This window comes from Arxiozyma heterogenica, assembly GCF_036370985.1.
Source record: "Arxiozyma heterogenica strain weizmannii chromosome Unknown scaffold_30, whole genome shotgun sequence".
Taxonomy (NCBI): domain Eukaryota; kingdom Fungi; phylum Ascomycota; class Saccharomycetes; order Saccharomycetales; family Saccharomycetaceae; genus Arxiozyma; species Arxiozyma heterogenica.
In genome coordinates, this window is record NW_027042683.1 from 468,535 (window position 1) to 493,907 (window position 25,373).

The following is a 25,373-nucleotide window of genomic DNA, read 5'->3' on the forward strand; positions in this document are numbered from 1 at the left end:
TACGTGATGGAGGAATAGTACGTGGATTGTTTATTGTTAATTATAATATACATAGGAATGGTTAGAACAATTAAAACAAAAATAAATAATAAAATAAATATGACAATTTCTCTATGTTAATTAATGCTTACCATTAGTACGTTTGTGACGTAATTCGTTTTGTTCTCTTTCCATCTCTGGGTCAAAACTAATGAATTCATCTAATCCCTTACCTGCTGGGACCATTGGTAAAACAGGAACCTTCTTTTCTACTTCGACTTCTAATAAGACTGGGCCTTCAGTGTTAACGAATTCTTTTAAAGCTTTATCTAATTGCTTTTGTTCGGTGACCTTTATACTTTTGAAACCCATGGCTTCAGCTAATTTTTGGAAATCTGGGTTTAACTGATGAGTGTGAGAGTAACGATGCTCATAGAATAATGACTGCCATTGAGTAACCATACCTTGTTCTTCATTGTTTAATAATAAGACTTTTATTGGTGCACCAGCTTGGACTGCAGAACTTAATTCGGTTAGAGTCATGTTGAAGGAGGCATCACCATCGATATCAATAACCAAAGCATCTGGCTTAGCAACTTGAGCACCAATAGCCGATGGAACACCATAGCCCATGGTACCTAACCCACCAGAAGTGATGAAGGTTCTTGGTTTTCTCCATGTCCAATGCTGAGCAGTCCACATCTGATGTTGACCGACACCGGTGGTGACGATGACTTCTTTACCTGTAGAGTTAGCAATCTTGGATAGTTTGGCAATAACAGTTTGTGGTTTAATTTTGGAACCTGGAGTCTCTTTCATATAGTCATATGGATATTTGTTCTTCCATTCTTCGATTTGTTTAAACCACTCAGATCTGTGCTTGACAGGGAAAATTCTTGGTAATAACGCCTCCAAGTTGCTACCAGCATCACCTTCCACAGCTACTTGGGCTTCAACAACTTTGTTGATATTTTTTGGAGAGATTTCGAAATGGATAATACCACCTCTATTTTCTAGGGCTGCTCTTCTTGCTTCAGGAGCAAATTTGGAGATATTACAAGTGACACGGTCATCAAATCTTGCCCCGATAGCAATAATCAAATCACCGTTTTGAACAGCGATGTTTGCAACAGCAGAACCATGCATACCTAACATATCTAGAGACTTTGGATCTTCTTGGTCAAATGCACCAAGACCTTGTAATGAGGTAGTGACAGGGATTTGAGCTCTGTCACTTAATTCCTTTAATAATCTTGGGCCATCTGGATTATTTAGGATACCACCACCGACATAAAGAACAGGCTTCTTAGCCATGTTGATCAAGTCAGCGGATTTATTTAGAGCGTCTTCCAAAAATTCGTCATGGACATTAATTTTGTTTGTATTCAATGGTGGTAAAGTACTAGCTGTTGGGATGGCCTCTCTTAGGATTGCGGCGGTGACATCCTTTGGCAAATCGACTAAGACAGGGCCTGGTCTACCAGACATGGCGATTTCGAAGGCTTCATTGATTCTAGTTGGTAATTCGGCGACATTTTTAACCATGACGTTCCATTTAGTACAAGATCTAGAGATACCTACAACATCGGCTTCTTGGAAAGCATCAGTACCAATGGCAGAAGTTGGTACTTGACCGGTAAAGACGACCATTGGAATACCATCCGCAAGGGCATCAGCCATTGGAGTGACGACATTAGTGGCACCGGGGCCAGAAGTGACTAAGACGACACCAGGTTTCCCAGATGCACGAGCATAACCTTCAGCCATATGACCAGCACCTTGTTCATGTTTTGGCAAAACAAATTTAAAATTTTCACTATTGAAGATAGCATCATAGACGGGTAAAATGGCACCACCAGGGTAACCAAAGATGGTATCAACGTTATGTCTTGCCATCATTTCATTAAATATTTGACCACCGGTTAAACCAACAAAAGAGTTGTCTAAATGTTGATTTTGGCGTAATTTTTCTGCAATCTTACTCTTAGTGAAATCTTTTGTATTAGAGGAATAGGAAGTAGTAGTGTTAGTTGCGGTAGCAGTAGCTGGATCAACATTAAAACTTGGGGCAGGTTCAGGTCTAGCAGAAAATTGATTATTTAAAACTTTAGTGTTAGAAGAGTAGTTACGTAATAAAGTACTGGAGCTGAACGCTATGACATTATTATTTAAAGTTTTAGATGTGATGGATTGTAAATAACGTTTACTTAGTACACTTTTGCAAACAGATTGTCTCAACATTTTGATATTTAGTTTTTGGTTAATTTCTTTTTCAATTCACTCGGTTTTGTAAATATATGTAATAATGTATGTTTATTTTATCCGACAATTTTTGTTATTAAAAATATAATGCCCTGTAATGCAGGATAATAATAGTAGTCGTGATATAATGGTAGTAATTAAAGATCAAATATGGTTAGATGATATGAATAAGGAAAAGAAAAAATAAAAAAAAGAATCAGAAATAGATATGTGTGTATATGTATTTCCTGTGAGGATTGATTAGTCAATAAAAAGTGACAGGATAATATAGTATGCAATGAGATTTGGAATAAATTCTTTATTTTATTTATTTCAGTCACAGGCACAGTTGTATATATGTATGTAGATGGGATGGGAGGATAGATCTATGCAGATAAGGCTAGGTATGCTAAAGCAAACAATGAAAATAAATATGAAAGTGAGGAAAAAAAAAAAGAAAAGCAATTAGTTTTGGAAAACTGGCAAAAAAATTTCAACGATCGTAAGCAAACTTTCCAATACGAACAAGAAGAATAGGGTTCATACTATTGTACAAGAAAAAAAAAAGAGAGAGAAAAAGAAGGATCAAGCATGTCAATATTACATTATATATATATACAGGCAGGCTGATTATTTATTTGTAAGTATAATACACGAGGAGATGCAACGGAAATGAGTAAAGTTATATGAATAAATGAATCATCGTTTTTTGTCTTTTTTTTTTCTTTTTTTTTTCTATTTCTTTTCTTATTTTTTTCTATTTTTTGTCATCTTGTCATATTTACTATAGTGTATAATTGAGGAGGAGGAAGAGGAGAATAAAAAGATATAGAACAGGAGAAAAGCGATGAGAAGCCAGATAACTCAGTGTAATCCCGTCAAGGTTAGATGCTAGTTGATAATCACCACGCTACTGTACCAAACTAAATCAAATCTGGTCAAGTAGATGTTATAAAATCTCTAACACACCTTCTCGTGTCCCTGGGCTCCTCTTTCTTCCCTCGCCCCACATGTACGTATGTATGGTAATCTTCTCAAATCTTTGTGACTCAAACAGCAGAATCAAACAACAAAAAGGAAGAAGAAGAGAGAAAAGAAGTTAAAAAAAAAAAAAAAATAAAGTCGAAACAAAAGTGTCGCTATTCAATTACCGGTTCTATTTTTTCTTTTGTTTTGTTCGGTTTTCCTTTCTGATCGATTCCTCCTTTTCTTTTTTCCCCGGACTAAAGACAGGAAATTATATTTCTTTTCTTCCATTTTGTCCGGTAACGGAATGATCAAAGAAATCAAAAAAAAAAAAAAGAACAAGAATAAGAAACAAAGCGTGAGATGAAATATGAAAAGGCGGAACTACTTTTGTTTTTATTTATTTCTTTTTTTTTTCCTTTTTTTTTTTCAAGAAAGGGATGGAGATGAGTTGAATAGACTAGGCTCATTGTATTTCAACTACCCAGAGAAAAACTCTTATATTAATCTATGTTAGTGATATGTCAATGTTATTGTGTTGTTGACAGTTTATGACATATTTGTTTCTTGTTTTGTTTTGTACATTTTTGTTTTTGTTAGTCGTGGTCGACTCATTTTTTGGTTTTTTTAACAGTCCGTATTGTTTTTGCTTGTTGATCTTCCAATTGTTACCACTGTTATGAACCACCGTAGTTATTCTTGAGAGGAAAGAAAGGTAAAGCCTCTAAAGTTGCATATATATTATCGGAAAGTAGACTTGTGAGTAGTTTTTAAGGGGAAAAAATAATACGTGTAGGATAATAATAATAATAATAAATAAAGAAGAAAAACAGAATCTTAATATAATGTAATATAACGATATATATTTGAAAGATATTTATTTATATTATATATGTGCTTTTTTACTTCTTAAATTTGAGTACTGTGGTTTTTTTTTGTTTCAATCATTTGTATTTATTTATATAATTCAATTTTTTTTTTGATTTTGATTTTAATTTTGTTTTCGTTTTTTTTTTTTCTTGGTTTTAAAAATTAACATTGTTATTCGGTCCACCTTTCTTTAAAGTATTATAAATACTCTGAAACTCTCCTTGTGACATGTCAGATATCTGTTTTTTTGTTATTTCATCTAACCCCTCTAAGGGGTTTCTTATTGAAAAACTTTTATTTGTGATACTTCCAAATTTTTCAGTCATGGTATCTGTATTATTAATTTTATTTCCATTATCTTCAGTCATATTTGGAGAAGATAAAGTTGTTGTTGTCGTTGTTGGTGTTGAATCACTGGATGACACAGAAGATTTTCTTTTTGGTATCTGAGTCACATTAGACTCATCGACTGTAGAAGGACTTGTTTTCACTCCTGTATCGTACACTTCTCTTGCATACAAATATTGGGTATTATTTGATCCTATATTGGTGTTGGTTCCTCCATATAGGGTCGGATCGTCATGTTTATGTCTATTGTAAACTTGAAATGAATCCCAGAATTTAACCATTTTCTTTTTCTTTATGTTTTTTCTTTTTTTTTTTTTTTTCAATTATGAAGAAGGACAGTAAATAAAAACTGACAGATAGACAGTATATTATCAGCAAAAAATAAAAATGACATATAAAGTTTAAAATTATATATATATATATATATGTATATGTATATGTATATTAATGTATATTGATATGTTTGTACCAATAATGTTTAAATTTAAGGGTTTTGTCTAATCTTTCTGAAAGATTCTTGAGTTTTTTGTTGAAATTATTAATGCTATTTATTATTAATAGTAATGCACCCTTTAAAAATAAAAACTAAAAAGGGGAAGACTGATGTTTTGTTTCATGCTACAAAACAATACACCATTATGATCTGTTATTATTCAAAAGCGTAACGCAGTAGAAACTATAAAAAAAAAATTAAACCAAAGAACAAAATAAGGGTCGTTATTTTCTTAAATTTCTTCTGTTGGTTTTTTTTTCTTTTTTCTTTTTTTTACAACTGTTACAAATAACAAAAAATCAAAAATAAATAGAAAAAGAACAATAACTCTTGATTTGTCATTATTTTCTATGTATTGTTCGGTATTTCATTGTATAAAGCAGCAATATTGTTGTATAGATATGCTTTTTCGTCTAAAAGTTTTAGTGGAAATGTGGCTGTGTTTTTTAATATTTTGTTTATTTTTCTGTATGTTGAGTCAGCCTCAATGTTCTTTTCTACTGTGAAAATAACTTCTCTACTTCTCATTTCCCTAGAAAAAAACATTTTGGGAAAAATAAAGATGAATCAATAAAAATTTATCCAAACTTCAATGATTCACAATCAACAGTGAATACATACAATAAAATAATGTTAAATATAATCAATGGCAAGAAATCAATCTACAATTTTGACACATACAAATTAACAGTATCTAGCCAAAGATATCTTTTGAAGTAACAATTAACTCAATAAAATAAATATAACAATTCGAACCCTTGTTTCAGATCGAATACAATATCTTTCTTAAATTTGAATTCTACAAGCCAAACTTATTAAAAGTGCGGTAGTATTGAACACGTTACTATACCATATTTTTACGATATTTTATTTGATAAAAATTTCTTTTCTTATCTTTGAATAAGAAAACAACATCATTAAGAGTAAATAAACTACACAAAACACCAAATACATGTGTTTAATGGTATTAAATTAAAAATGTGTGCTGTTAAATAGCTATACCAACGCTCATTTTTACCCTTCTGTGCGGAAGTAATGTAAAAATATTTAATTTAATATCATCCAAATTTACTTTATCTATATCTAATATTACAAGATGTATATTTTATCAACCTATGATATATATATATATATATATATCTAAATAGCTGATAGTTGCTTCCTTTGTTTCATATAGTATTATATAATACAATACCAAATACCTCTCCCATATAAATAATATCCACAAAAAAAACAAAAAGAGAATAATGTAAAATAAACAACATATCAGTTTTCTTTCCATCTATGGCCACAATTAACACACTTATAGAACGTAGTCATAGGCTCATCAGCCGATCTAATCTGTAGTTGGAAGAAATATGCACTTTCACCACCACATTTATCATAATTAGGACACTGAACTTTTGTTTGATCAACGTTATCCCATCCACCACCAAGAACATCATCGACTTCCTTTCTTTCCAATTTCTTTCTATCATATATCTCTATACCCTCTATAGGGAATTCATATGGACATGAAGGACAGGATAAAGTATATATACCACTGTCTGCTAATTTAACCAATAACATATTATTACATGCCGGACAAAATGATAACATATTTGATGTTGTTGATTTCTTCTATAATTTGCTTAACCCCAAACTTTCTGTAAAGCTCTACCACTATCTAATCTGAACAATAATAAAAATCAATGAACCAATGTACGAAAAAAAGTATAAACTTGACTTGATATTGCTAATGTTCCACGACCTAATAACTGTATCCCCTACTGTGCAGATTTCAAATGATTTCATTCTGTTAATGTTATATAAAAATTATCCGATGACTTGTAATTTCAAACATTTTCATTTTTTTATTTTTTTTTTTTGTTTCTTTTTTTTTTTTTTTTTTTGGAGAAAGAATACATATTTGCAGTTGTTACATCTATCATATATCAATAACATACACAATCAAACTAAGGTCATAAAGTTACAAAATATTACCTATTGAAACAGATATATTAATATATACAATCCATATACGAGTGTACATTTTATATTAATATTATAGTATTATACATTGCAAGTTAAACTAATAACATAAAAGGATAAAGAAGAAAAAAAAATGAATATATTTGATTACAAAAATTAAACATGATGATTATGATACTAGAAAAATAATTGAAAATCCAGGTTCAAAGTTACAACTTGATGTTAACAAAAATGACATAAGAAAAAAAATAAAAGAAAATAATATAATATCGTGTCTTAACACCACCAGTGATACAATCTAACCCAAATAGATGAATTTTTCAATTTAATTCTATTTTCTTCCTCCTCTTGTTTAATAAATTCTGGATCATAGATACGTCTATGATAATCTAGGTCAATCTCTTCTAAGTTAGTTAGAAGAGTATAATCTTTGTTATAAATCATATAACCGAAGTAAAATACAATAAATATAGGAAATGCCAAATAACTTTCAAAAAATGATTCAGCATCTGCTTTACCCTCCCCAATAGGAAATAACGCCACCCAGAATTGTGCTATAAAGACTAAAATATTAAAGAAAACACCATATACAGATCCCCAAACACCTGTTGTAGATAGATAACCTAATTCCCTCAAATCTTTACCTTGTATTTCCATGGCTTTTCTAAATCTAATATGGGACAAAAAGATACCAGACCATGTAAACAATTCACTTAAACCAGCAATGGCAGCTAACCATATAAACACTTGTTCTTCTTGAGATGATGCAGCTGCAAACCCAATGACACCAAATACAGCACAGGTTAGTAAAGCAACTAATGGTCTCCCTTCTCTATCAATGTATGACAAAATCTTTGGAGCATAACCTTGTTGAGCTAATGAACAAATCATTCTTGGAGCTGCATATAATGCAGAGTTACCCACAGAAACCACAGAGATAAGAATAACAGCATTAATTATATGAGGAACCACCTTAACACCGTGAATCGATGCTGCCAAAACATATGGAGATGCATGAGTGGCAGAACCTCCAGCACCCATTAATTGATCATCATTATATGGCACATTGAAGCCAATTAAAATCATCGTCAGCAAGTAAATAACCACAATACGATAAATTGATTGTTTTGCAGCAATTGGTGTAGATTTACGTGGGTTTTCTTGCTCATTAACTGAAAGAACGAATAATTCAGTACCACCATACGAGAAATAACCTGTTACTAATATGTAACAAATACCTTTAAATCTACCAATGTTTGAATCTGAAGCAAATGCCCCTGGTGTATGCCAATATTTACCACCAATGTAGCCGTCGACCCCAGCTCCACCACAATTGACAACAATCGAGAAAATAATAAAACCAGCAATCATAAGAATTTTGCATGAATTAAATATAAATTCGGTTTCACCATATGCCTTGACACCGAAGAAATGAATAAATAATAAAAATACATAAAAGATAAGCACAAAGATGTCCCCATTTACTGACTCAGTCCAATACTTTATAATCAAACTAGTAGTGATCAATTCTAAAGGCAAAACAGTTAACCATTGGATAGAACATAACCAGACAGTGGAAAAACCGTATGGTTTCGAAATAAAAATCGACATATAAGTATTATAATTACCGGGTAAAGTTGGGTAAGTAACAGCCATTTCACCAGCCGCTTGAATCATGAAATAGGTGACAAAGGAGACTAAACCATATGCAATAACTAAGGCTGCAGGTCCACCTTTACTCAAACCTGCTGCGTTGGCCACAAGCAGACCAGTACCGATACCTGTACCTAAAGTCATCATAACAACATGACGTGACTTCATTTTTTTCTTTAACTTAGTGTCTGATCCAATGGATTCAGCACCGTCTTCCAAATCATTACTCTTTGCATGTGTTTCTTCTGCTCTTTTAAAAGAATCAATAAATCTATGAAATAAAGTCTGCCTACGTTGAAAATGTTCAGAAGTCTCTTCAAAATCACCTGTATAATTCTGAAATTTACCTGACAGCCTTTCTATAGAATCATCATTTGATGCTTCTCCGTTGTTTAGATTTCTATCTGTTGTAGTGACCACATACTCTTCTTTTACTTCAAAATCCTTCTCAGTGGGAGGCATCTTGAAACAATATGTGTTATGAGTGAATTATATGCAGATGTATAAGGATATGAATGCACGTAACTGTATATTGTTCGTAATTTTAATCCAGCTATCTTTCTCTTTTAAAGTTGCGTATAGCTATATATGGAGTGGAAATTAATATGCCGATGAAATAAATTAATAAATGTATTTATGCTTAAGTTATTTCAATTAAGTGCAATGCAAAACCATCAAGAACCCTCTCAAAATATAAAAGAATTTCTTTTTTTCTTTTTTTCTTTTTTTTTTTTTTTTTTTACGTTTCTTTTTTTTTTTTCTTCAATGAAAGCGGCTAACACTTCTGTTTTCAAAAAAAAAAAAAGAAGATGAAAATGAATCTAAAAAATACGATTAGAGAGGGAAGAACATCACGAAAATATTCTTCTATAGCAAGTTTCAAAGAGCTCATCAAGAAATTCTGCAAAAGACAAAACCACAAAGTAAGGAAGAAACAAGAAGGAAGAAGGTTCTTAAATTATATACAAGATTCCTCCGACGAAGCATTGAAATATACAGAACCCAGAGGACCACACGAAAAAAAAAGAATTAAAAAACTGTTAATATAATCTTAGACATTCCATCAGAACAAACAGACAAAGTCTTACTGTTATAGAAATTTAGATAAAAATTAGTGAAAACAATTACTTTACGTTTTATTGCTTGAGTAATGAAGAGTCATTATCTTCTTTTTATTTTTTTTTCTTTTTGTTTCTTCTTCTCTTGCTTGGACCTTATTAAATTACATTAGTATCTCTTCTCAGGCATGTCTTTCTGACAAACTCAACTGGGTGTAGACTTCTTGAAAAAACAAGTGCCTTGGAGTTTGGAAGAGGGGGACCGATTGAAAAGAAAGCTAAGAAAAATTAATAGTGCACGCACCAGTATTCTTTGTTCAAATCATAGTAAGAGCCGTACGTTTATTACTAATTTTTTTTTTGAACACCTCGACCCACCAGGAAATCCATCTATACATTATATTACAATCGAATGTTTAAGTGGAGATGATACACAAGTACTTTTATTTTAGCGAGGGTTGTTCAAAAAGGATCATTGAAAACTGCCCTCTTTTTTTTTTTTTTTTTTTTCTAGGGGGGGGGGATGGGGAAGGGAGAAGAATAATTTTGAACTTCAAACGGCTCTAAATTTTTAATAAAGGGAAGGCAATAAAAAAAACAGAAGAATTTTTCCGATGACTAACCCAATCACAGACATAACTAAAATTCTTGTCAAAAATTTAAAAAACCTCAGTGTTTTGATTATAGAGCTATATATTAAAAAAATTGTTTTTTTGGAACCCTAAGTTTTATTTAACAGTTGAGAAAGTAATCAAAGTTGAATATATAACTAAATAGGTACACCTTCTTCTAATAATCTACATATTATTTATTCATATAAAAGACAAAAAAATAAGACAAGAACCATCCTAAAAGGAATACATAACAGAACACTAAAATTTATTGATATTTGATAAATAATATTAATATATATATATTGATTATGCTTCCCTTCCCCCCCTATGATAAATTTAAAAATGCATATTTTCTATGTGAAGATAAAATCAACTAAATGCATGAAAAAGATCAGATTCTTTCTCTTACAAAAAATATCTAATTCCACAATACTGCATAGGGTTGAGTTATGAATATGCTCATATAACTTGCGATTGTTTTAGTCCTGAAAAACAACAAATGTTAAAAGTTGGGATAGAAAAAAATTTATAGAATACTCTTCCTCCAAATATACTAGGAATGTCCCATTTTTTTTTGTTTGTTTATTTCAACCCTAGAAGACAAGATATTAAAAAAAGAAAAAAAAAAAGTAATAAAAAAGACCCTTTCCATTGATCCAAATTTCTTTTCTTTTGACCACGTTTTACCTTTCAGATTTCCATGATTATTTCTTCAGTTTTGGTCCCTGGAACATTTTCTCGCTCTCTTTCTCTTTCTCTTTTGTATTTCCTTTTTTCCGCTTCTTCTTGTCTGGAAAAATTAATCCTTGACCTACCAACTACTTGCTTAATAAAAGAAAGAGAAAAAAATGAGAACACAATTGCTAAGTTCTTCTATCATTCTCCAGAATTTTAGTCTTTTTTTTTTAAAATTGATTTTTCTATTCCTCTATCGGGTTTTCGCAGATTCTATTTTTCTCTTTGTTGAACATCACGAAAAAATCTCAGGTTTCTCGACGGAATTTTGGATTTCACAGATAAAATTCGAGATATCTGTAGAGACATTCCGCAAGAAATCCCTGCACCCCCCTAGCCCTCTGGAACTTTGACGTGCGAAAAGCAACTAAAGGGAAAGAAAATAGCAAATAACAAAAAAATCAACCTCACAATAAATATAATGTAGAAAACAAAAGAAATTATATCTTTTTATACAATTTTTATAAGATGGAATGATTTAAATAAGTTTTATTTAAATTATATTCACACTGAAGTAACGAAAAAAAAAATTAAAATTTCTCGAGTGAAACCATAAGATAAATATATATATTTTACTTGACTTCAAATCAAAAATGTCACAAAAGTTTCCTTTATTAAAAAACAATCTTTTGTTAAGAACTTTAAACGGAGAAGACGTCGAAAGACCACCATGCTGGATAATGAGACAAGCTGGAAGATACTTGCCTGAATATCATACAGTGAAAAAGGACAAGAATTTTTTTGAAGTCTGTAGAGACGCAGAATTAGCCTCTGAAATTACAATACAACCAATTAGACACTATAAAAACCTTATTGATGCCGCAATTATCTTCAGTGATATATTGGTTATCCCTCAAGCCATGGGTATGGATGTCAAAATGATAGATGGTGTGGGCCCATCTTTTCCAAATCCACTAAGGACAATCTCTGAGTATGAGACTGTATTGAATTATAAGGTAGATGTCGAGAAAAGTTTACATTGGGCTTTTAAAGCTATTACATTGACTAGATTAAAACTGAACGGTGAAGTCCCGTTATTTGGGTTTGTTGGTGGCCCTTACACCTTATTAACTTATATGGTTGAAGGTGGTGGATCCCGTTTGTTTAGATTCATCAAACAGTTGATCAATGAACATCCAGAATGGGCACATAAATTATTACAGAAAATTACTGATGTGGCAGTAGAGTTTTGTGTTAAGCAGGTCCAAGCAGGTGCACAAGCTTTGCAAGTCTTTGAAAGTTGGGGTGGTGAATTGTCATCAAGAGATTTTGATGAATTTTCATTACCTTATTTGATCCAAATTAATGAAAGAGTAAAACAGATCCTTGGTAAGGATAAAGTTCCAATGATTGTTTTTTCTAAAGGTTCTTGGTATGCATTGGACAAATTATGTGACTCTGGTTATGATGCTGTTTCCTTAGATTGGTTGTGGAATCCAAAAGATGCAGTTAAAATCAATAACGGGAGAGTCACATTACAAGGGAATCTAGACCCAGGTGTGATTTATGGTAGCAATGAAGTGATCACCGAAAAAGTTAAGTATATGATACAATCTTTTGGTGGTGGTAAATCTAAATATATTGTCAATTTTGGTCATGGAACTCATCCTCATATGGACCCTGAAAAAATTAGGTTTTTCCTAGAAGAGTGTCACAGAATAGGATCTACATAAGCTTTGAAAAGCAAAATATTACTGTATTTTATAAATTTATTTATTTGTATTTTTTTCATATGTCTACTTCATATATATGTATATATACATTTAATACAATTTAATCACTATTAAAAAAAGTTTACATTTATTTTGTATGATGTCCATTGTTCTGATAGTTTCAATCTTTTTTTTATTTTTTTTTTACAGGTTATTTTACTTTGAAAAAAAATCTTTATCATCACTACTATTAATAATATTATTTTAAGCTAAAGCTTTTGTAATAAACATCTATCAATGGGCAAGACAAAATAGTACTCAATTCAAAGAGTCCACTACGGTAAAACAGTAGATTTGTAACCAAATAAGTCGATCTAGATTAATCATACATAAATATTATTCACACATCTAACTGAATCACTTATGGCTAATTTATTACCTAAAAAAGCTGAGTTATATGTTTATGAATTGTCTGAACAATTGATAAGTTCATTAAATTTAATAGGTTTTGATGAATATCTAAATGAAATAGATGTTGCTGTTTCAAAGCTACCTGATTATGATAAATTGAACAAAACAAAGGAAGAACAATTAACCAAAGAAGAACTATTACAATTGAGAAATAAAGCTGTTTCTAATGTATTACACTGCAATGTATGTAAATTGAAGTTTGATAATCAGATTGACCAAAGAAAACATTACCGGTCAGACCTACATCATATCAATATAAAGAGGAATATAAAGGGACTTCCTCCAATGTCTTCACCAGCCAGTGGGACCACGACAGAGAAGGATGATTTTGCAAATTTTTTACTAGAAAAAACCATTTCTAATTCATCTGAAGAAGAAAATGAAAATGAAAGTATAGACAACAATGATAGCGAAAATGAAATAGCAAGTGAAAGCGGAGAAGATAGTGATAGTGATACTGAAGAGATTTCAACATACTTAGAGGAACACCTATCTAGTTCCCAAAATGAATCTACATTAAACTCTTTTCTGAATACGAAATCACCACATATTTATTTCAAATCTAGTTATTTACCATCAGAGAAAAATAAAGTAATTGGTGTCTATAAAGTGCTATTCAATATTAAAGAGCTATCAAATCCAATATTGGCTTTAAAAAGCTGGAATGAAATCCTTGATAAGTCTTCTAAAATGTCTGCCTTATTTATGGTTGGAGGTGGTCACTTTGCTGGTGCCATCATATCTCATCAAAGAAGAAATATAAAAGGTAATTTAAAGAAACAAAAAGAAACATTTCAAGAACAATCTGTTATTATGTTAGAACATAAAACATTCCATAGATACACAACAAGAAGAAAACAAGGTGGATCTCAATCTGTCATGGATAACGCAAAAGGTAAGGCTAATTCAGCTGGGTCTACTTTACGTAGATATAATGAAAACGCTTTGAAACAAGATATCCAGAATTTGTTGTTAGACTGGAAACCCTATTTAGATAAGTGTGACAACATTTTTATCAGGGCCAGAAGTGTCTTTGATAAAGCAATTTTTTTCGAAAGCAATAACAGTAGCCACAATGCTGGTAAAAAAAATAATACCCATTTTATTAATAAATATGATCCTAGATTGAAAACCTTCCCATTCACTACAGGAAGACCGACCATACATGAATTAAAGAGAGCTTGGTGCGAATTAACATATTTAAAATCTATAGAAAAACCCAAACCAATGATAGCCTCTAAACAAAAAACTCAATCCATTGTAAAGGATAAATCAACAGAACTTCCTCAAGATACTAAAATTGCATCCTTAACTGAAGAGGAAAAATATTCAGAAGAACTGATACGATTAGTCAAAAAGGCTAGAGCACCTTTACTAAGTTCCTTCTTAAAAAAGAATAAATTAGATATTAATTTTAGATTAAAACCAGAATCCAAATATGGATCCACACCAACTTTGTTACATTATGCATCACAACACGGTATAAAACAAATGGTTATTATATTATTATCTAATATGAAAGCTGATCCCACAATTCAAAATAATGTCGGGAAGACTGCAGCAGATTTAAATAAAAGTTTATTGATTAAACAAGCATTCCAGATTGCAAGGTACAATTTAGGTGAAGATTTTGTTGATTGGAGTAAATCACATATTGATGAACCGTTGAGTAGAGAACAAGTGGAAGAAAAGAATAAGCAATTTGAAGAATTAAAAAGAAAAGAAACCGAGGAAATTATAAAAAGAGAATCTGAGGCAGCAAAGGCTAATCAAAAAATAAAAACAAATAAACCAAAATCCAGTAAAGGCAACACTTTAGGAAGTTCTTCTAATGGGATATCATTAGAATACAATTTAAATTCTTTAACGGAAGAGCAGAAAAGAAGATTAATGAGAGAGCAACGGGCTAGAGCTGCCGAGGCAAGGATGGCCCGTAATCAATAATTCAACAAAAAGAGCAAGAGTCAAATATTTTGTTTAACAACGAAACATTTATAACTTCTATGAAGTATATGTAAGATTACACGTTATACAGCAAGTTAATTTATATCACTTATACTCATTTGACAAATATGGAAGTTAAAAAAAAAATAAAGACATTCACACACACATTATAGTTGTTTTATTCTTTCTTCTTGTTTTTCTATTCATAATAAAAAAACAAAACGAATTAATCATAGAACGCATTCATCATTAGGAAATAACACATATATATAAAAAAACTATATGAAAGACATATAACATAAAAAAATACATATATATAAATGACATATTTATTTCACATGTCTATATAAAAACCAAAATAACTACTAGTTACCCCAGGATTCTTCAGAAGATATCTCAATCTTTTGCACATGACCGTTCTTATCTTTCTTTTCTGGTTTCAATTTTGGTATCTTCAAAGTCAAAACACCACTAGAATAATCTGCCTTAATGTTATCGGCATCAATGCCGGGATAATCGGGTAACGAAATCACACGGTTAAACTTACCAGCCACATTTTCTTGGACCTTAACTTTGTCCTTGTTTTCTTCAGTAACAGCAGAAGGAATTTCACCTTTCACAACAATTTGATTCTTTTCCTTGTGATACTCTAAATCAATGTCTTTCTTGGATTTAACACCAGGAACAGTTATCTTCAATTCATAATTGTCATCATGATCCAGGATATCGACAGGCACACCCACAGCACCCTTGTTACCATTATAAAAAGCAGATGGGACTAAAGAGAAATCATCATCAAACCAATTATCTAGGTCAGAGAAGAACCTATTACTAGGAAACGTTAAAGCAGCTGGTTGTCTTGGTCTTCTTTTAACAATTTGATTCTCTGAACCAGCTGGACGATCGGCCAATCTAGGACGTCTTTGTGGATAACCTCTGGAGCCTAAAAATCTGTTAAAATTGTCAACTTCATCATTGATAGCATCAAAAAAATCAAAAAATGTATTATTAAAGGACATGTTATTATTTATATATGGGTTTATAATAATTTATATGTAGCTTTTAAAATCTTTTATTTAGGTATTAAGTGGAGTAAAAAAGTGTATATAAGCAATATATCTATGATATATTTTGTTTGTCTTGGTCCTTTCCACAAGGAGTGGAAGAATTACATAGGAAATGAGTCAAGAAACAAAACCGAAATACCTTCATTAAAATTACAACTCTATTTATATGAATTCAAAAATATCAATTAAAAGGGATTACTGTCAAGACAGATTTTGATTACATAAGAAAGACACTTTGAGGGATATTTAGTTGGTTTATACTAATTGTGACAGCTAATTATGCCCAGACCATTTCTGGAAATTACTAGAACCATTGCATTATTACCCCTTTCTTCTATTTCTTCTTCTATTAAATCCTTTAAACTCCCCTTCCCTTCACACAAAAACTAAACTAAACAAGTAACTCACTACCAAAGTGACAAGGAACACAAACCAGATAGAAAAAACCGCATAAAAAAGGATCCACAACGTTCTTATGAAGGCATCACAATATCTTTTTCTTATTATTGTTGAAGTTTTTGGTAAAGATCAAAAAAAAAAAGAAAAAAAAAGGGGGGGGGGAGATCACAGTAGAGGAGACAAAAAGATATAATAGTATTGTTCTGATATTCTTCAACCTTTTTTCTAGAACAATACATGCTAGCTTTTCTCGAGGCATATTATTCTTGTTTATTGTTGTTTTGATGTGAACACGTCCGGACTTTTTCCTTTATTTTCTGTTGTTTTCTATTCTATTCTATTCTATTTTAGTCTTTTTACCTTTTCAGGATAAAAAGGAGATAATTACTATTTTAGGAAATTTTCTGGCTAGAGAGATTAGTTTGTTAAATGAATAAAAATAGAATAAAACAGAGAAACTATAAATTAATTTGGACAAGAAATAGTTTATCAACTCAAATACTTAGAACCTCCTTAATCTATAATACTCAAGTAAAGATCATTATTGCCTATGATATACCGAAAAAGTTAGTCTATTATTATCTTTGGAATATAAATGCAAAGGGAACCAATAACAACGGTCGCTTTACTTTTTTTCTCTAAAACTTACTCCACTCTGTACACTCTGAATAAAGTATTTATGTTTACACACTAAAATAACTAGTTCTCCTCCTCCTTGACCTAAATAACTCTGTTACTTATGATTGAACCTTGAACAGTTTTAGATAATAATATAATACCTCTCCCAACTTCTTGTGGATAGAACATTTGTTTTTATTTTCTTTATTTGTGTTTTTGTAAGAAAGAAAAAAACTACAAACAAAGAAAAAAAAATAAACAAAAACAACTAAGGAGAAAAAACAAATAAAAAACAAAAACCACCAATTTTAAACCAATTTACATATCTCTCGGTATTTCATAGTGAAACCTTCGATTGTATTCATATTTGAATTTTTTAACATATGAAAAATATGCCCGGAGATACATCTGCAGCTTTTGGACTATATACATAAAGTATTAAGTATGGATAGTACTGCAGCTGTGTCGTTGCTGCTCTTCATTATTACTATCTACATATTCAGATTAATAATCATTTTACCCTGTTGCCATGATTTTAACTATGACTATGATAAGGTAAACAATGCCAACAAGACGACAGGTAGAAAAAAAAATATAATAAATGAAATCCAAAATAAAGGTATGAAAAATTTACACTTATTTATATTTTTAGGATCCGGTGGACATACTGGTGAAATGTTAAGATTACTCCTACAGTATAAAGATATTTTACTTAATAAAGATACTATATTACATGTCGGTTATTCTGATATTGAATCCCTGAATAAGATAAAACATCTATCTGGTTCGTTTAATTGTAAAATTAACTATTATCGATTTCAAAAAGCAAGAGAAGTAAACGCGAATTTCACCTCGAGTTTTAAGACCATCTTTATAACAATGTTAACTTCTTTTCTTCATATAGCGAAGATTAAGTATCAAATGTTAAACAATCCGCATTTGGTTCTTTTAAATGGACCAGGCACATGTTTTATAATTACTGTGTGGTTTAAATTATTGGATTTAATTTTATTAGCAACAAGTTCGAATATTGTATATATTGAATCTTTAGCCAGAATTAATACTTTTAGTTTAACTGGGAAATTACTATATTGGATAGTAGATGAACTGATTGTTCAATGGCCTGAATTACAAGCTAAATATCCAAAAGCAAAATACTTCGGCATACTTGTCTGATAATAACAAATAATGAGATAACTACCATAACATTTACGTACGTATACATCTTTCTTTATAAAAAAAAAACTGGAAAGATTAGCCGACGCCTAACCTGGCACCCCCATTAATTTATAATGTTCCGTATTAAATATTCATTAAGTAAAATGGAATGCATTCATATGTATATAATTATATATGTTTATAAAAGCAGATACATATTTCAAAAGAACACCACTGGTCACCTAATCCGAATCATAACTATTTCATTAATGGAATAAAGTATTATTTAAAATAAACGAAAAGAAAAAAAAGAAAAAAGAACGAAACTCACTTTATTTTTCTTAGTTTCTGGAGTTGATGATATCAACAAATTCTGGCTTCAAGGAAGCACCACCGACTAAGAAACCATCAACATCAGCCTTGTCCTTGAAAGAAGCAACGTTAGAACCGTTAGCAGAACCACCGTATAAGATTCTGATTTCAGAAGCAGCCTTCTCACCTAACTTACCAGCTAAGAACTTTCTAATAGAAGCGTGGATAGCTTGGGCATCGTCAGCAGTAGCAGCTAAACCGGTACCAATAGCCCAGACTGGTTCGTAAGCAATAACAACGTTGGTCCAGTCCTTAACTTCAGCAATAACAGCATTTAATTGTCTTTCAACAACGTCTAAGGTGACACCGGCGTTCTTTTCTTCGAAGGTTTCACCAATACACAAGATGACACCAACACCGTTGTCCAAAGCGAACTTGGTCTTTTCAGCAACCATCTTGTCGTCTTCACCGAAGTAAGTTCTTCTTTCGGAGTGACCTAAGATAACCCACTTAGCACCTAAGTCCTTGATTTGGTCAACAGAGTTTTCACCAGTGTAAGCACCAGAAGCCTTTAAGTAAGCATTTTGGGCACCAACACTAACTTGTGGCTTTGTAACTTGAGAGACAGCGAAGTCTAAGTAAGCAGCTGGTGGACAGATAACAACTTCGACATTTTCTGGGATAGAAGCAGTGTTCAATCTGTCAATAATTTCCTTAATGGAAGCCTTGGAACCGTTTAATTTGAAGTTACCACCAACGAAGAAAGTTCTAGCCATTTTTTGTATATTTTATTAGTGTAATATATAGATGAAACGTTTTATCTACGCTACAGGGTTTTAACTGTCAAGGAAAGTAGTCGAGACTTAAGAATCGAAACAAGAACAAAGAGTGTGCGCATACAGGAAAAAGGACGAATACACTGTATGTAAAGACTGAGCGTTATACGCGTAGAAATTGTTACCATATACGCAAGCTCACTGAAACAGAAGATCTAGTAAATACAGACCTATATATATAAATATTTTACTGAATTTTTTCACCGGCTAGTAGGAACAAACCCATTTTCATCAATTCACGATCAATTGATTCCTTTTGACTCTTTGTTTCTTTCTTTTTCTTTCCTTCTATTTTTTTAGTAAAAAATGACTGTTGAAATGAACAACATTACACAAATTGTACTCTTCCAATCAGGAAATTTCCAACAGATATATAATTGTTTTTCTACTAACATGTGATTTATATCTCTTTATACGGTGGTACTGTTCCCATTTCAAGACAATGAATTTGTGGAAGCTAACCGAGGAATTATATACAATGTGGTGTGTGGGTTAATTGAAAACAAGAAGCTCGTCTTTCATCTTTGTTCTTTCAGATTATTGCTAGAACTTAAGGATTTTGTCTTATTTTAAAAAACAACTCTTCTTCTTCTATCCCCCCTCACTCCAATAAATAACGAAAACAGAAATATTATATGTAACAATAATTGAATTTACATTCCGAACTTACTACATACAAATTATACATTTTATACAGTCTAAGATATTGCAGTATTAAAGATTGGGATATTAATATATTAAATGACAAAAAAAATGCAATGCAACTATTAAGAAAAACTCACTAAGATCATAATATTGTTGTAAAAAGCAGCGTCCAAGTAGTTTCTTATAATAAACTTCTCCATACGAATCAGAATTTCAAGCTTAAATAGTAGAAAAGAAAGCAAAAAAAAATTTTTTCAAGCTCGTCTTATAATAATAAGGCTGCAATCCCTGCTAAACCAAGGGTAGCACCTAAGCGTAAACCAGCAGCACCATTTTCAGATTGTTGAGGAATAGTAATTAAAGGCGAAGCAGAAGTTGAACTTTGTTTAATGGAACCAATAATAGCTGTTGTTTTAGCAGCGGAAGAGACAGATTCCGTGGTTTGAGCTAATGTGCTTGAAGAGGAGGAAGCGTCTGGAGGAATAAATGTGTATTGTTGGTTGTTGTCTGCAGTAGTACCAACCATGTAGAAGTAGTTAGAATTTGGTACATCCTTGACATAAACTTTGTAGTTAGATGGGTATGCTGAATCAGTAGTTGGAACACCATAAAACAACTTGTTACCGTTCAAAGTAACAAGACCCTTTTCAATAGCCCAACCAGTAGCAGCGTTGTTTTCATCACCTTCGGACATTTCACCGTTAGAATCGACAACAGCATATTTACCATTTGAGAACTTCAACTTACCAGCGTCAGTAATAGTAAAACCAAGAACGTCAGATGATGAAGAAACAGCACCCAAAAATAAACCGCTACCAGAATCGTAGAATGGCAAAAGGTGAATGTTCGAGGCAGAATGGGAGGAAAGGACACCAAATGGTTCAGAATCAGCTAAAACATTTTGCAGTAAAGCGGCTAAAGAGACTAAAGTAGAAACAGCAGTGAACTTCATTGTAACTTGTTTTTTATTATTGAAAAATATGAGTGGTTTTCTAATTTCTTAATTTGGAATTGTGTCTTATAGTTTACTATTTTGGTAGGCTTTTTTGTTGGCAAAAGCAATTCTTAGAGGATAACGAAAGAATAATCAAATACTTTCTCTTCAAACATTTCTGTCTCTTTTATATAAAAAATCTTGTTATTGGACAAGGAAAATTCAAACAACAGAAATTTAATAAAACTAATGAAATAAGGCATCAAAATTTATACACATATCTGCACACACTCAAATAAGATTTAAAAAAGTTTTACCCAATTGAGATAAATTATTACAAAAAGGGAAAATTAGAAACATTAATTGATCTGAATATACTTCTGTTTTCGGAAAAATAATGCCATCTACAAATACCAATTTTCCTAAATGGGTAAATTTTTATTTTGAGAAAGGGTCTGCTTTAAACTAAAAATAGAAGCATATTACAAATCTATGGAATATAAAGAAATTCACATCAAATGTTTGGAAATACGTAATAATTGTTATGTATTACTTGTCTAAAAATAGAACAAAAATAAGTATACAATTTAATTTAATAAGATTTAAAAATTATCACTTGATTATTTTTAAAGGCTCTTATCAGAAAAGTTTATTAATTCAATCTATTAACCCAAATACAACTTGTATCAAATAAAAAAAGTATTCAAAATTATTGAACTTCCAAGGCCGTATTTCTCAACTGAAATATTATTATTAAAAATTAATTAAAAAAAGTAACAAGAACAACAAAAGTTTTAACTAAATAAGTAAGATATTATCAAATGCAAAAGATAAATTGATAGTCTGAAAAAAAGGTATATCTCTTTTTCAGGTCACAATAAGACTTTATATTTTAATGACTCTAGTAGTTGGGTATAAATAAACTATTATCTAGAGAATATAATTTGTTAAAGTTGCATGTCATATAGTACCCAATTATCAAAGGTCTATTCTAACTTCTTTTTCTATTGAAATGTATCAATACTAATAAAGAGTGTATATATATGGACTGAAAAACTTGAACGAGAAAATAGAAATAAAAATTGTAATAAGTGCTATTAATGATTAAATCAAAAAATAATAATAGTTAAATGCAAACCATATCCTGCAAATAGTATTAGTATAATATTTACATACAAGTCCAAATACCTTACTAGAACTTATAAGCCCATGTGTAAATAATTAACCTAAATATTCGAAACTCCAAATATTCTTATAGTCTTAAAAATACATAACTAATTACTTTTTTATTGTAGTAAATAAATAAGTGAGACAGAAGATACTTAACTTCCATTTTCCCCTTAATCCCATTTAGGAAGCCTTGTTCTTAATATATAACGATCAGTAATTTCATCTAGCTCCATAACTATGACGCAACCATTTGGCACATTCGTGAAAGATTCAAATTCTTCATAGGTCCACCGGAACCATTTCATAAGAAAAACACGGGAATAAATACCATGAGTAACAAGGACAATGGCATCTCTTATTCTTTTAGAACGTCTTTCTTCAAAGTGTCTAAATAATGTTTCCTGGAAACTAGCTACACGATCATAGACATCTGCTGCACTTTCACCTTGTGGAAATCTGAAAAAGAAATGTCCATATATTTTCCTCTTTTCGAGAACGTCCTTCATACTATTTATTTCTTGGAAATTACCAAAATCTTGTTCTCTCAACCTGGGTTCATCCTTTACTCTATATTTGATATAATTTTTTGTTGGATATTTTTCAGACAAATTATGTGTGGTTTCACTATTTGTATATTCACCGCTTGTCTCAGAGCCAATAGGCCAAACAGCATATTTCTGCTTCCCTGTTGGTTGATAGGAACCATCAGGACAACTCCTTACATTGCTATATTTTAGATTGTACTCATCAACAACATTTAAAATCCCCTTTAAAGTTTCTCTAGTCCTTCTATACGGAGAAGTATAAAAAACAATATTATAGTCTTTTTCTTTATTTAAGGGTTTATAACCTTCCAATGGTAAGCTTTTACATATATTTTCGTCTTTAATTTCATACTTACTAGCTAGCTCATCTACTATTTTTTCATCATCAACATTCAGCAACCTTAGTAATTGAACACCTGCATTATGTGCCTGCTTCCAACCCTTTTCTGTTAATGGAATCGCATGATTTGGAAGATATTCATTTACTAACTTGTTAATATTAGATTCACTTTCTCCATGCCTAATCAATATTACTAATCTTGGTTTATGCCTACTTCTTGGAGTTGCCGTGCTGTTAATTTCTTCTTTAGACATTTTTATTTGTCTAGTTTGAATCTCTGAATCATTAGCTAATTCACACGCCTTTAAAATATTACTTAGATGGTGCTTATTTTGGTGTACCTTCCTTCTGCTATCATCGAGTCAAAATTTCTAATTATAATTACAAATCAGTTAACATTCCCGATCAGAGAAATTGCCTTCCTTTTTGTTTTTTTTATTTTGCGCATATTCAAAAGAGAAAAAGACCCTTGAAAGAAAATCAATCAGAGAAGAAGATACCAGAATAGAAATCCATTCAGTGCACCAACATTAATTATGTTGTAAAAAAAAAGGTTACGGAAAATAAGTAAGTTCGATCCATGTCCTAATGCTTAATAATAAAACAACCTTTTTTTTAAGTCTTTTTTTGCTCTAAACACTTGCAAAGTTAATAGATATGTTATATGTGGTACATGCATTGAAATCTAAAGTATTTCTATATATACATATGAGAAGCATCTATCTTTCACAAACTTATAGTACTGAATAAACTGAAACACTCAGGAAGTTGTTGAACAAGATGCCTAAAACTATTTACCCAACATTGAAACTAATGTAACATTTTAAGAATTATATTTACAATATCAGATATTCAAAACTGCACACTCCCATGAAAGTACTAGTGAAACACACCCCAAGGGGGAGGATTTGCATTACAATTCGATGTCTTTTTTTAATGAAAAATTTCTACTTACTTTATTAATTGGTGCAGCGAATACAATTGCAAACCTCTTCAGAATTTTCTTATATTCAAATATTTTAAAACAGTGACTTAAAGAATACTAGTATAAAAACATTCAATACTTATTAATTAGTAAATAACCTATGTATGTGTAATATCAAAAAAAATGTTTCTTTTTAATATAATACTCAAAAAAATAGTAAAACAAATTAATTCTAATCTAAACAACGTCTGAACTTTCATTTTGAAAATTTTCCAAAAATCTTGAACAATGTTATATTGAATACAATGTTAATAAATTAATTATTATTTATTTATGATTGTTTTGGTCCATTTTGTTTTCTAATAAAGTAAAATATAACATGTTAGTCAATTAATTTACTTTTCAGTATACAATTACCAACAAAAGAAATGTGCTATTATTTGAAGCATTATAATATAATTTTTAGCTTGTCTATAAATTTTAGAATGAAATTTACAGCCTATAGTTTAATTCGAAATAAAAAAAATGTGTTTAGTATGAATGCTTTGACCATTTGTAAAAAAGAATGTTTAAGAACCTTAAAAAAACTTATTTATCGTATTTGAAGTTATTATGATATAATAGTTAAGAACACAACTCCATAATTTAAGTTTATCAGAACCTGCGTAGTGACAACATAAGTATTGGAAATAGACAAGTTCCTTATTTTCAACTAAGACCCAATGATACATCTTTTTAAGGTGTTCTTCATATATTTCTTGTTCAATTTTGGAATATGATAAAGCAAGAATTTATTCTGTTCTTTCATATCTATAAGTAAAAAATGTAAAGAATGTCTTGTGATGAAGTTGATAATTTTTGTTGTTCTTTTTCTTGCAATATTTTTACCATATATTGTTTTACACTTTTCAGGTTTGATAATAAATAGATTCATAAATTTTTGTTTTAACGTCAAACAAAGTAAGATTTTATGTACAACTTTCTCAACCAACGCTATATGCTCATTTTTTATCATGTATTATATTTTTATTTTCTTATTATAGGAAAGAAATTCATGGTCTTTTTTTTTTTTGAAAACTAGCAAAACCTTTTTGCCTCAACTAGGCTAAGAGTCAAAAAATCCTGACGAAATTTCTTCAAAAGCAAGATAACCAATCTTACCCTGTTCTTGAAAGCCCAACTGTGTATATCATGTAATACTCATGACATTTGTTGTCATCTAATTTATATATCGCCAAAAGAATAAAAAAAACATGCTCTGTCATTTTGGGTTATATCATCTTTGTTCAGTACATATTTGTGACAAGAAATTACAAACCAGCCTTCTTATGTTAATTCATCTTAAATTTTATATCAAGGTATGTTATTTTAACTTTTGTACTTCTTGGAAAAATTAAGTAATGAAATAGTAAGATTGTTAATTAATAGC

General features: G+C 30.7%; 11 protein-coding genes across 11 annotated transcripts; 3 read left to right on the forward strand and 8 right to left on the reverse strand.

Moving 5' to 3' along the window:
• Positions 1-120: 120 nt before the first annotated feature.
• Positions 121-2,220, reverse strand: ILV2 (acetolactate synthase catalytic subunit; the record flags this gene model as incomplete). The annotated part of the gene is made up of 1 exon (XM_064860293.1): positions 121-2,220. One exon carries the CDS (start codon positions 2,218-2,220, stop codon positions 121-123), a length of 2,100 nt encoding a protein of 699 aa, XP_064712954.1.
• A 1,991-nt stretch (positions 2,221-4,211) lies between these two features.
• On the reverse strand, positions 4,212-4,685 carry SPG4 (Spg4p; the record flags this gene model as incomplete). The annotated part of the gene is made up of 1 exon (XM_064860294.1): positions 4,212-4,685. One exon carries the CDS (start codon positions 4,683-4,685, stop codon positions 4,212-4,214), a length of 474 nt encoding a protein of 157 aa, XP_064712955.1.
• A 1,478-nt stretch (positions 4,686-6,163) lies between these two features.
• RPC11 (DNA-directed RNA polymerase III core subunit RPC11) lies at positions 6,164-6,496 on the reverse strand (the record flags this gene model as incomplete). The annotated part of the gene is made up of 1 exon (XM_064860295.1): positions 6,164-6,496. One exon carries the CDS (start codon positions 6,494-6,496, stop codon positions 6,164-6,166), a length of 333 nt encoding a protein of 110 aa, XP_064712956.1.
• A 648-nt stretch (positions 6,497-7,144) lies between these two features.
• Positions 7,145-8,983, reverse strand: BAP3 (amino acid transporter BAP3; the record flags this gene model as incomplete). The annotated part of the gene is made up of 1 exon (XM_064860296.1): positions 7,145-8,983. The coding sequence occupies one exon, from the start codon at positions 8,981-8,983 to the stop codon at positions 7,145-7,147; it is 1,839 nt and encodes a 612-aa protein (XP_064712957.1).
• Positions 8,984-11,521: 2,538 nt separating this feature from the next.
• HEM12 (uroporphyrinogen decarboxylase HEM12) lies at positions 11,522-12,601 on the forward strand (the record flags this gene model as incomplete). The annotated part of the gene is made up of 1 exon (XM_064860297.1): positions 11,522-12,601. The coding sequence occupies one exon, from the start codon at positions 11,522-11,524 to the stop codon at positions 12,599-12,601; it is 1,080 nt and encodes a 359-aa protein (XP_064712958.1).
• A 402-nt stretch (positions 12,602-13,003) lies between these two features.
• On the forward strand, positions 13,004-14,995 carry VMS1 (Vms1p; the record flags this gene model as incomplete). The annotated part of the gene is made up of 1 exon (XM_064860298.1): positions 13,004-14,995. One exon carries the CDS (start codon positions 13,004-13,006, stop codon positions 14,993-14,995), a length of 1,992 nt encoding a protein of 663 aa, XP_064712959.1.
• Positions 14,996-15,360: 365 nt separating this feature from the next.
• HSP26 (chaperone protein HSP26) lies at positions 15,361-16,014 on the reverse strand (the record flags this gene model as incomplete). Its single annotated transcript, XM_064860299.1, has 1 exon — positions 15,361-16,014. The coding sequence occupies one exon, from the start codon at positions 16,012-16,014 to the stop codon at positions 15,361-15,363; it is 654 nt and encodes a 217-aa protein (XP_064712960.1).
• A 1,509-nt stretch (positions 16,015-17,523) lies between these two features.
• ALG14 (N-acetylglucosaminyldiphosphodolichol N-acetylglucosaminyltransferase anchoring subunit ALG14) lies at positions 17,524-18,255 on the forward strand (the record flags this gene model as incomplete). The annotated part of the gene is made up of 1 exon (XM_064860300.1): positions 17,524-18,255. One exon carries the CDS (start codon positions 17,524-17,526, stop codon positions 18,253-18,255), a length of 732 nt encoding a protein of 243 aa, XP_064712961.1.
• Positions 18,256-18,578: 323 nt separating this feature from the next.
• Positions 18,579-19,325, reverse strand: TPI1 (triose-phosphate isomerase TPI1; the record flags this gene model as incomplete). Its single annotated transcript, XM_064860301.1, has 1 exon — positions 18,579-19,325. One exon carries the CDS (start codon positions 19,323-19,325, stop codon positions 18,579-18,581), a length of 747 nt encoding a protein of 248 aa, XP_064712962.1.
• A 970-nt stretch (positions 19,326-20,295) lies between these two features.
• PWA37_003786 (uncharacterized protein) lies at positions 20,296-20,982 on the reverse strand (the record flags this gene model as incomplete). The annotated part of the gene is made up of 1 exon (XM_064860302.1): positions 20,296-20,982. The coding sequence occupies one exon, from the start codon at positions 20,980-20,982 to the stop codon at positions 20,296-20,298; it is 687 nt and encodes a 228-aa protein (XP_064712963.1).
• Positions 20,983-22,304: 1,322 nt separating this feature from the next.
• Positions 22,305-23,273, reverse strand: DET1 (acid phosphatase DET1; the record flags this gene model as incomplete). Its single annotated transcript, XM_064860303.1, has 1 exon — positions 22,305-23,273. The coding sequence occupies one exon, from the start codon at positions 23,271-23,273 to the stop codon at positions 22,305-22,307; it is 969 nt and encodes a 322-aa protein (XP_064712964.1).
• Between the last annotated feature and the right edge of the window lie 2,100 nt (positions 23,274-25,373).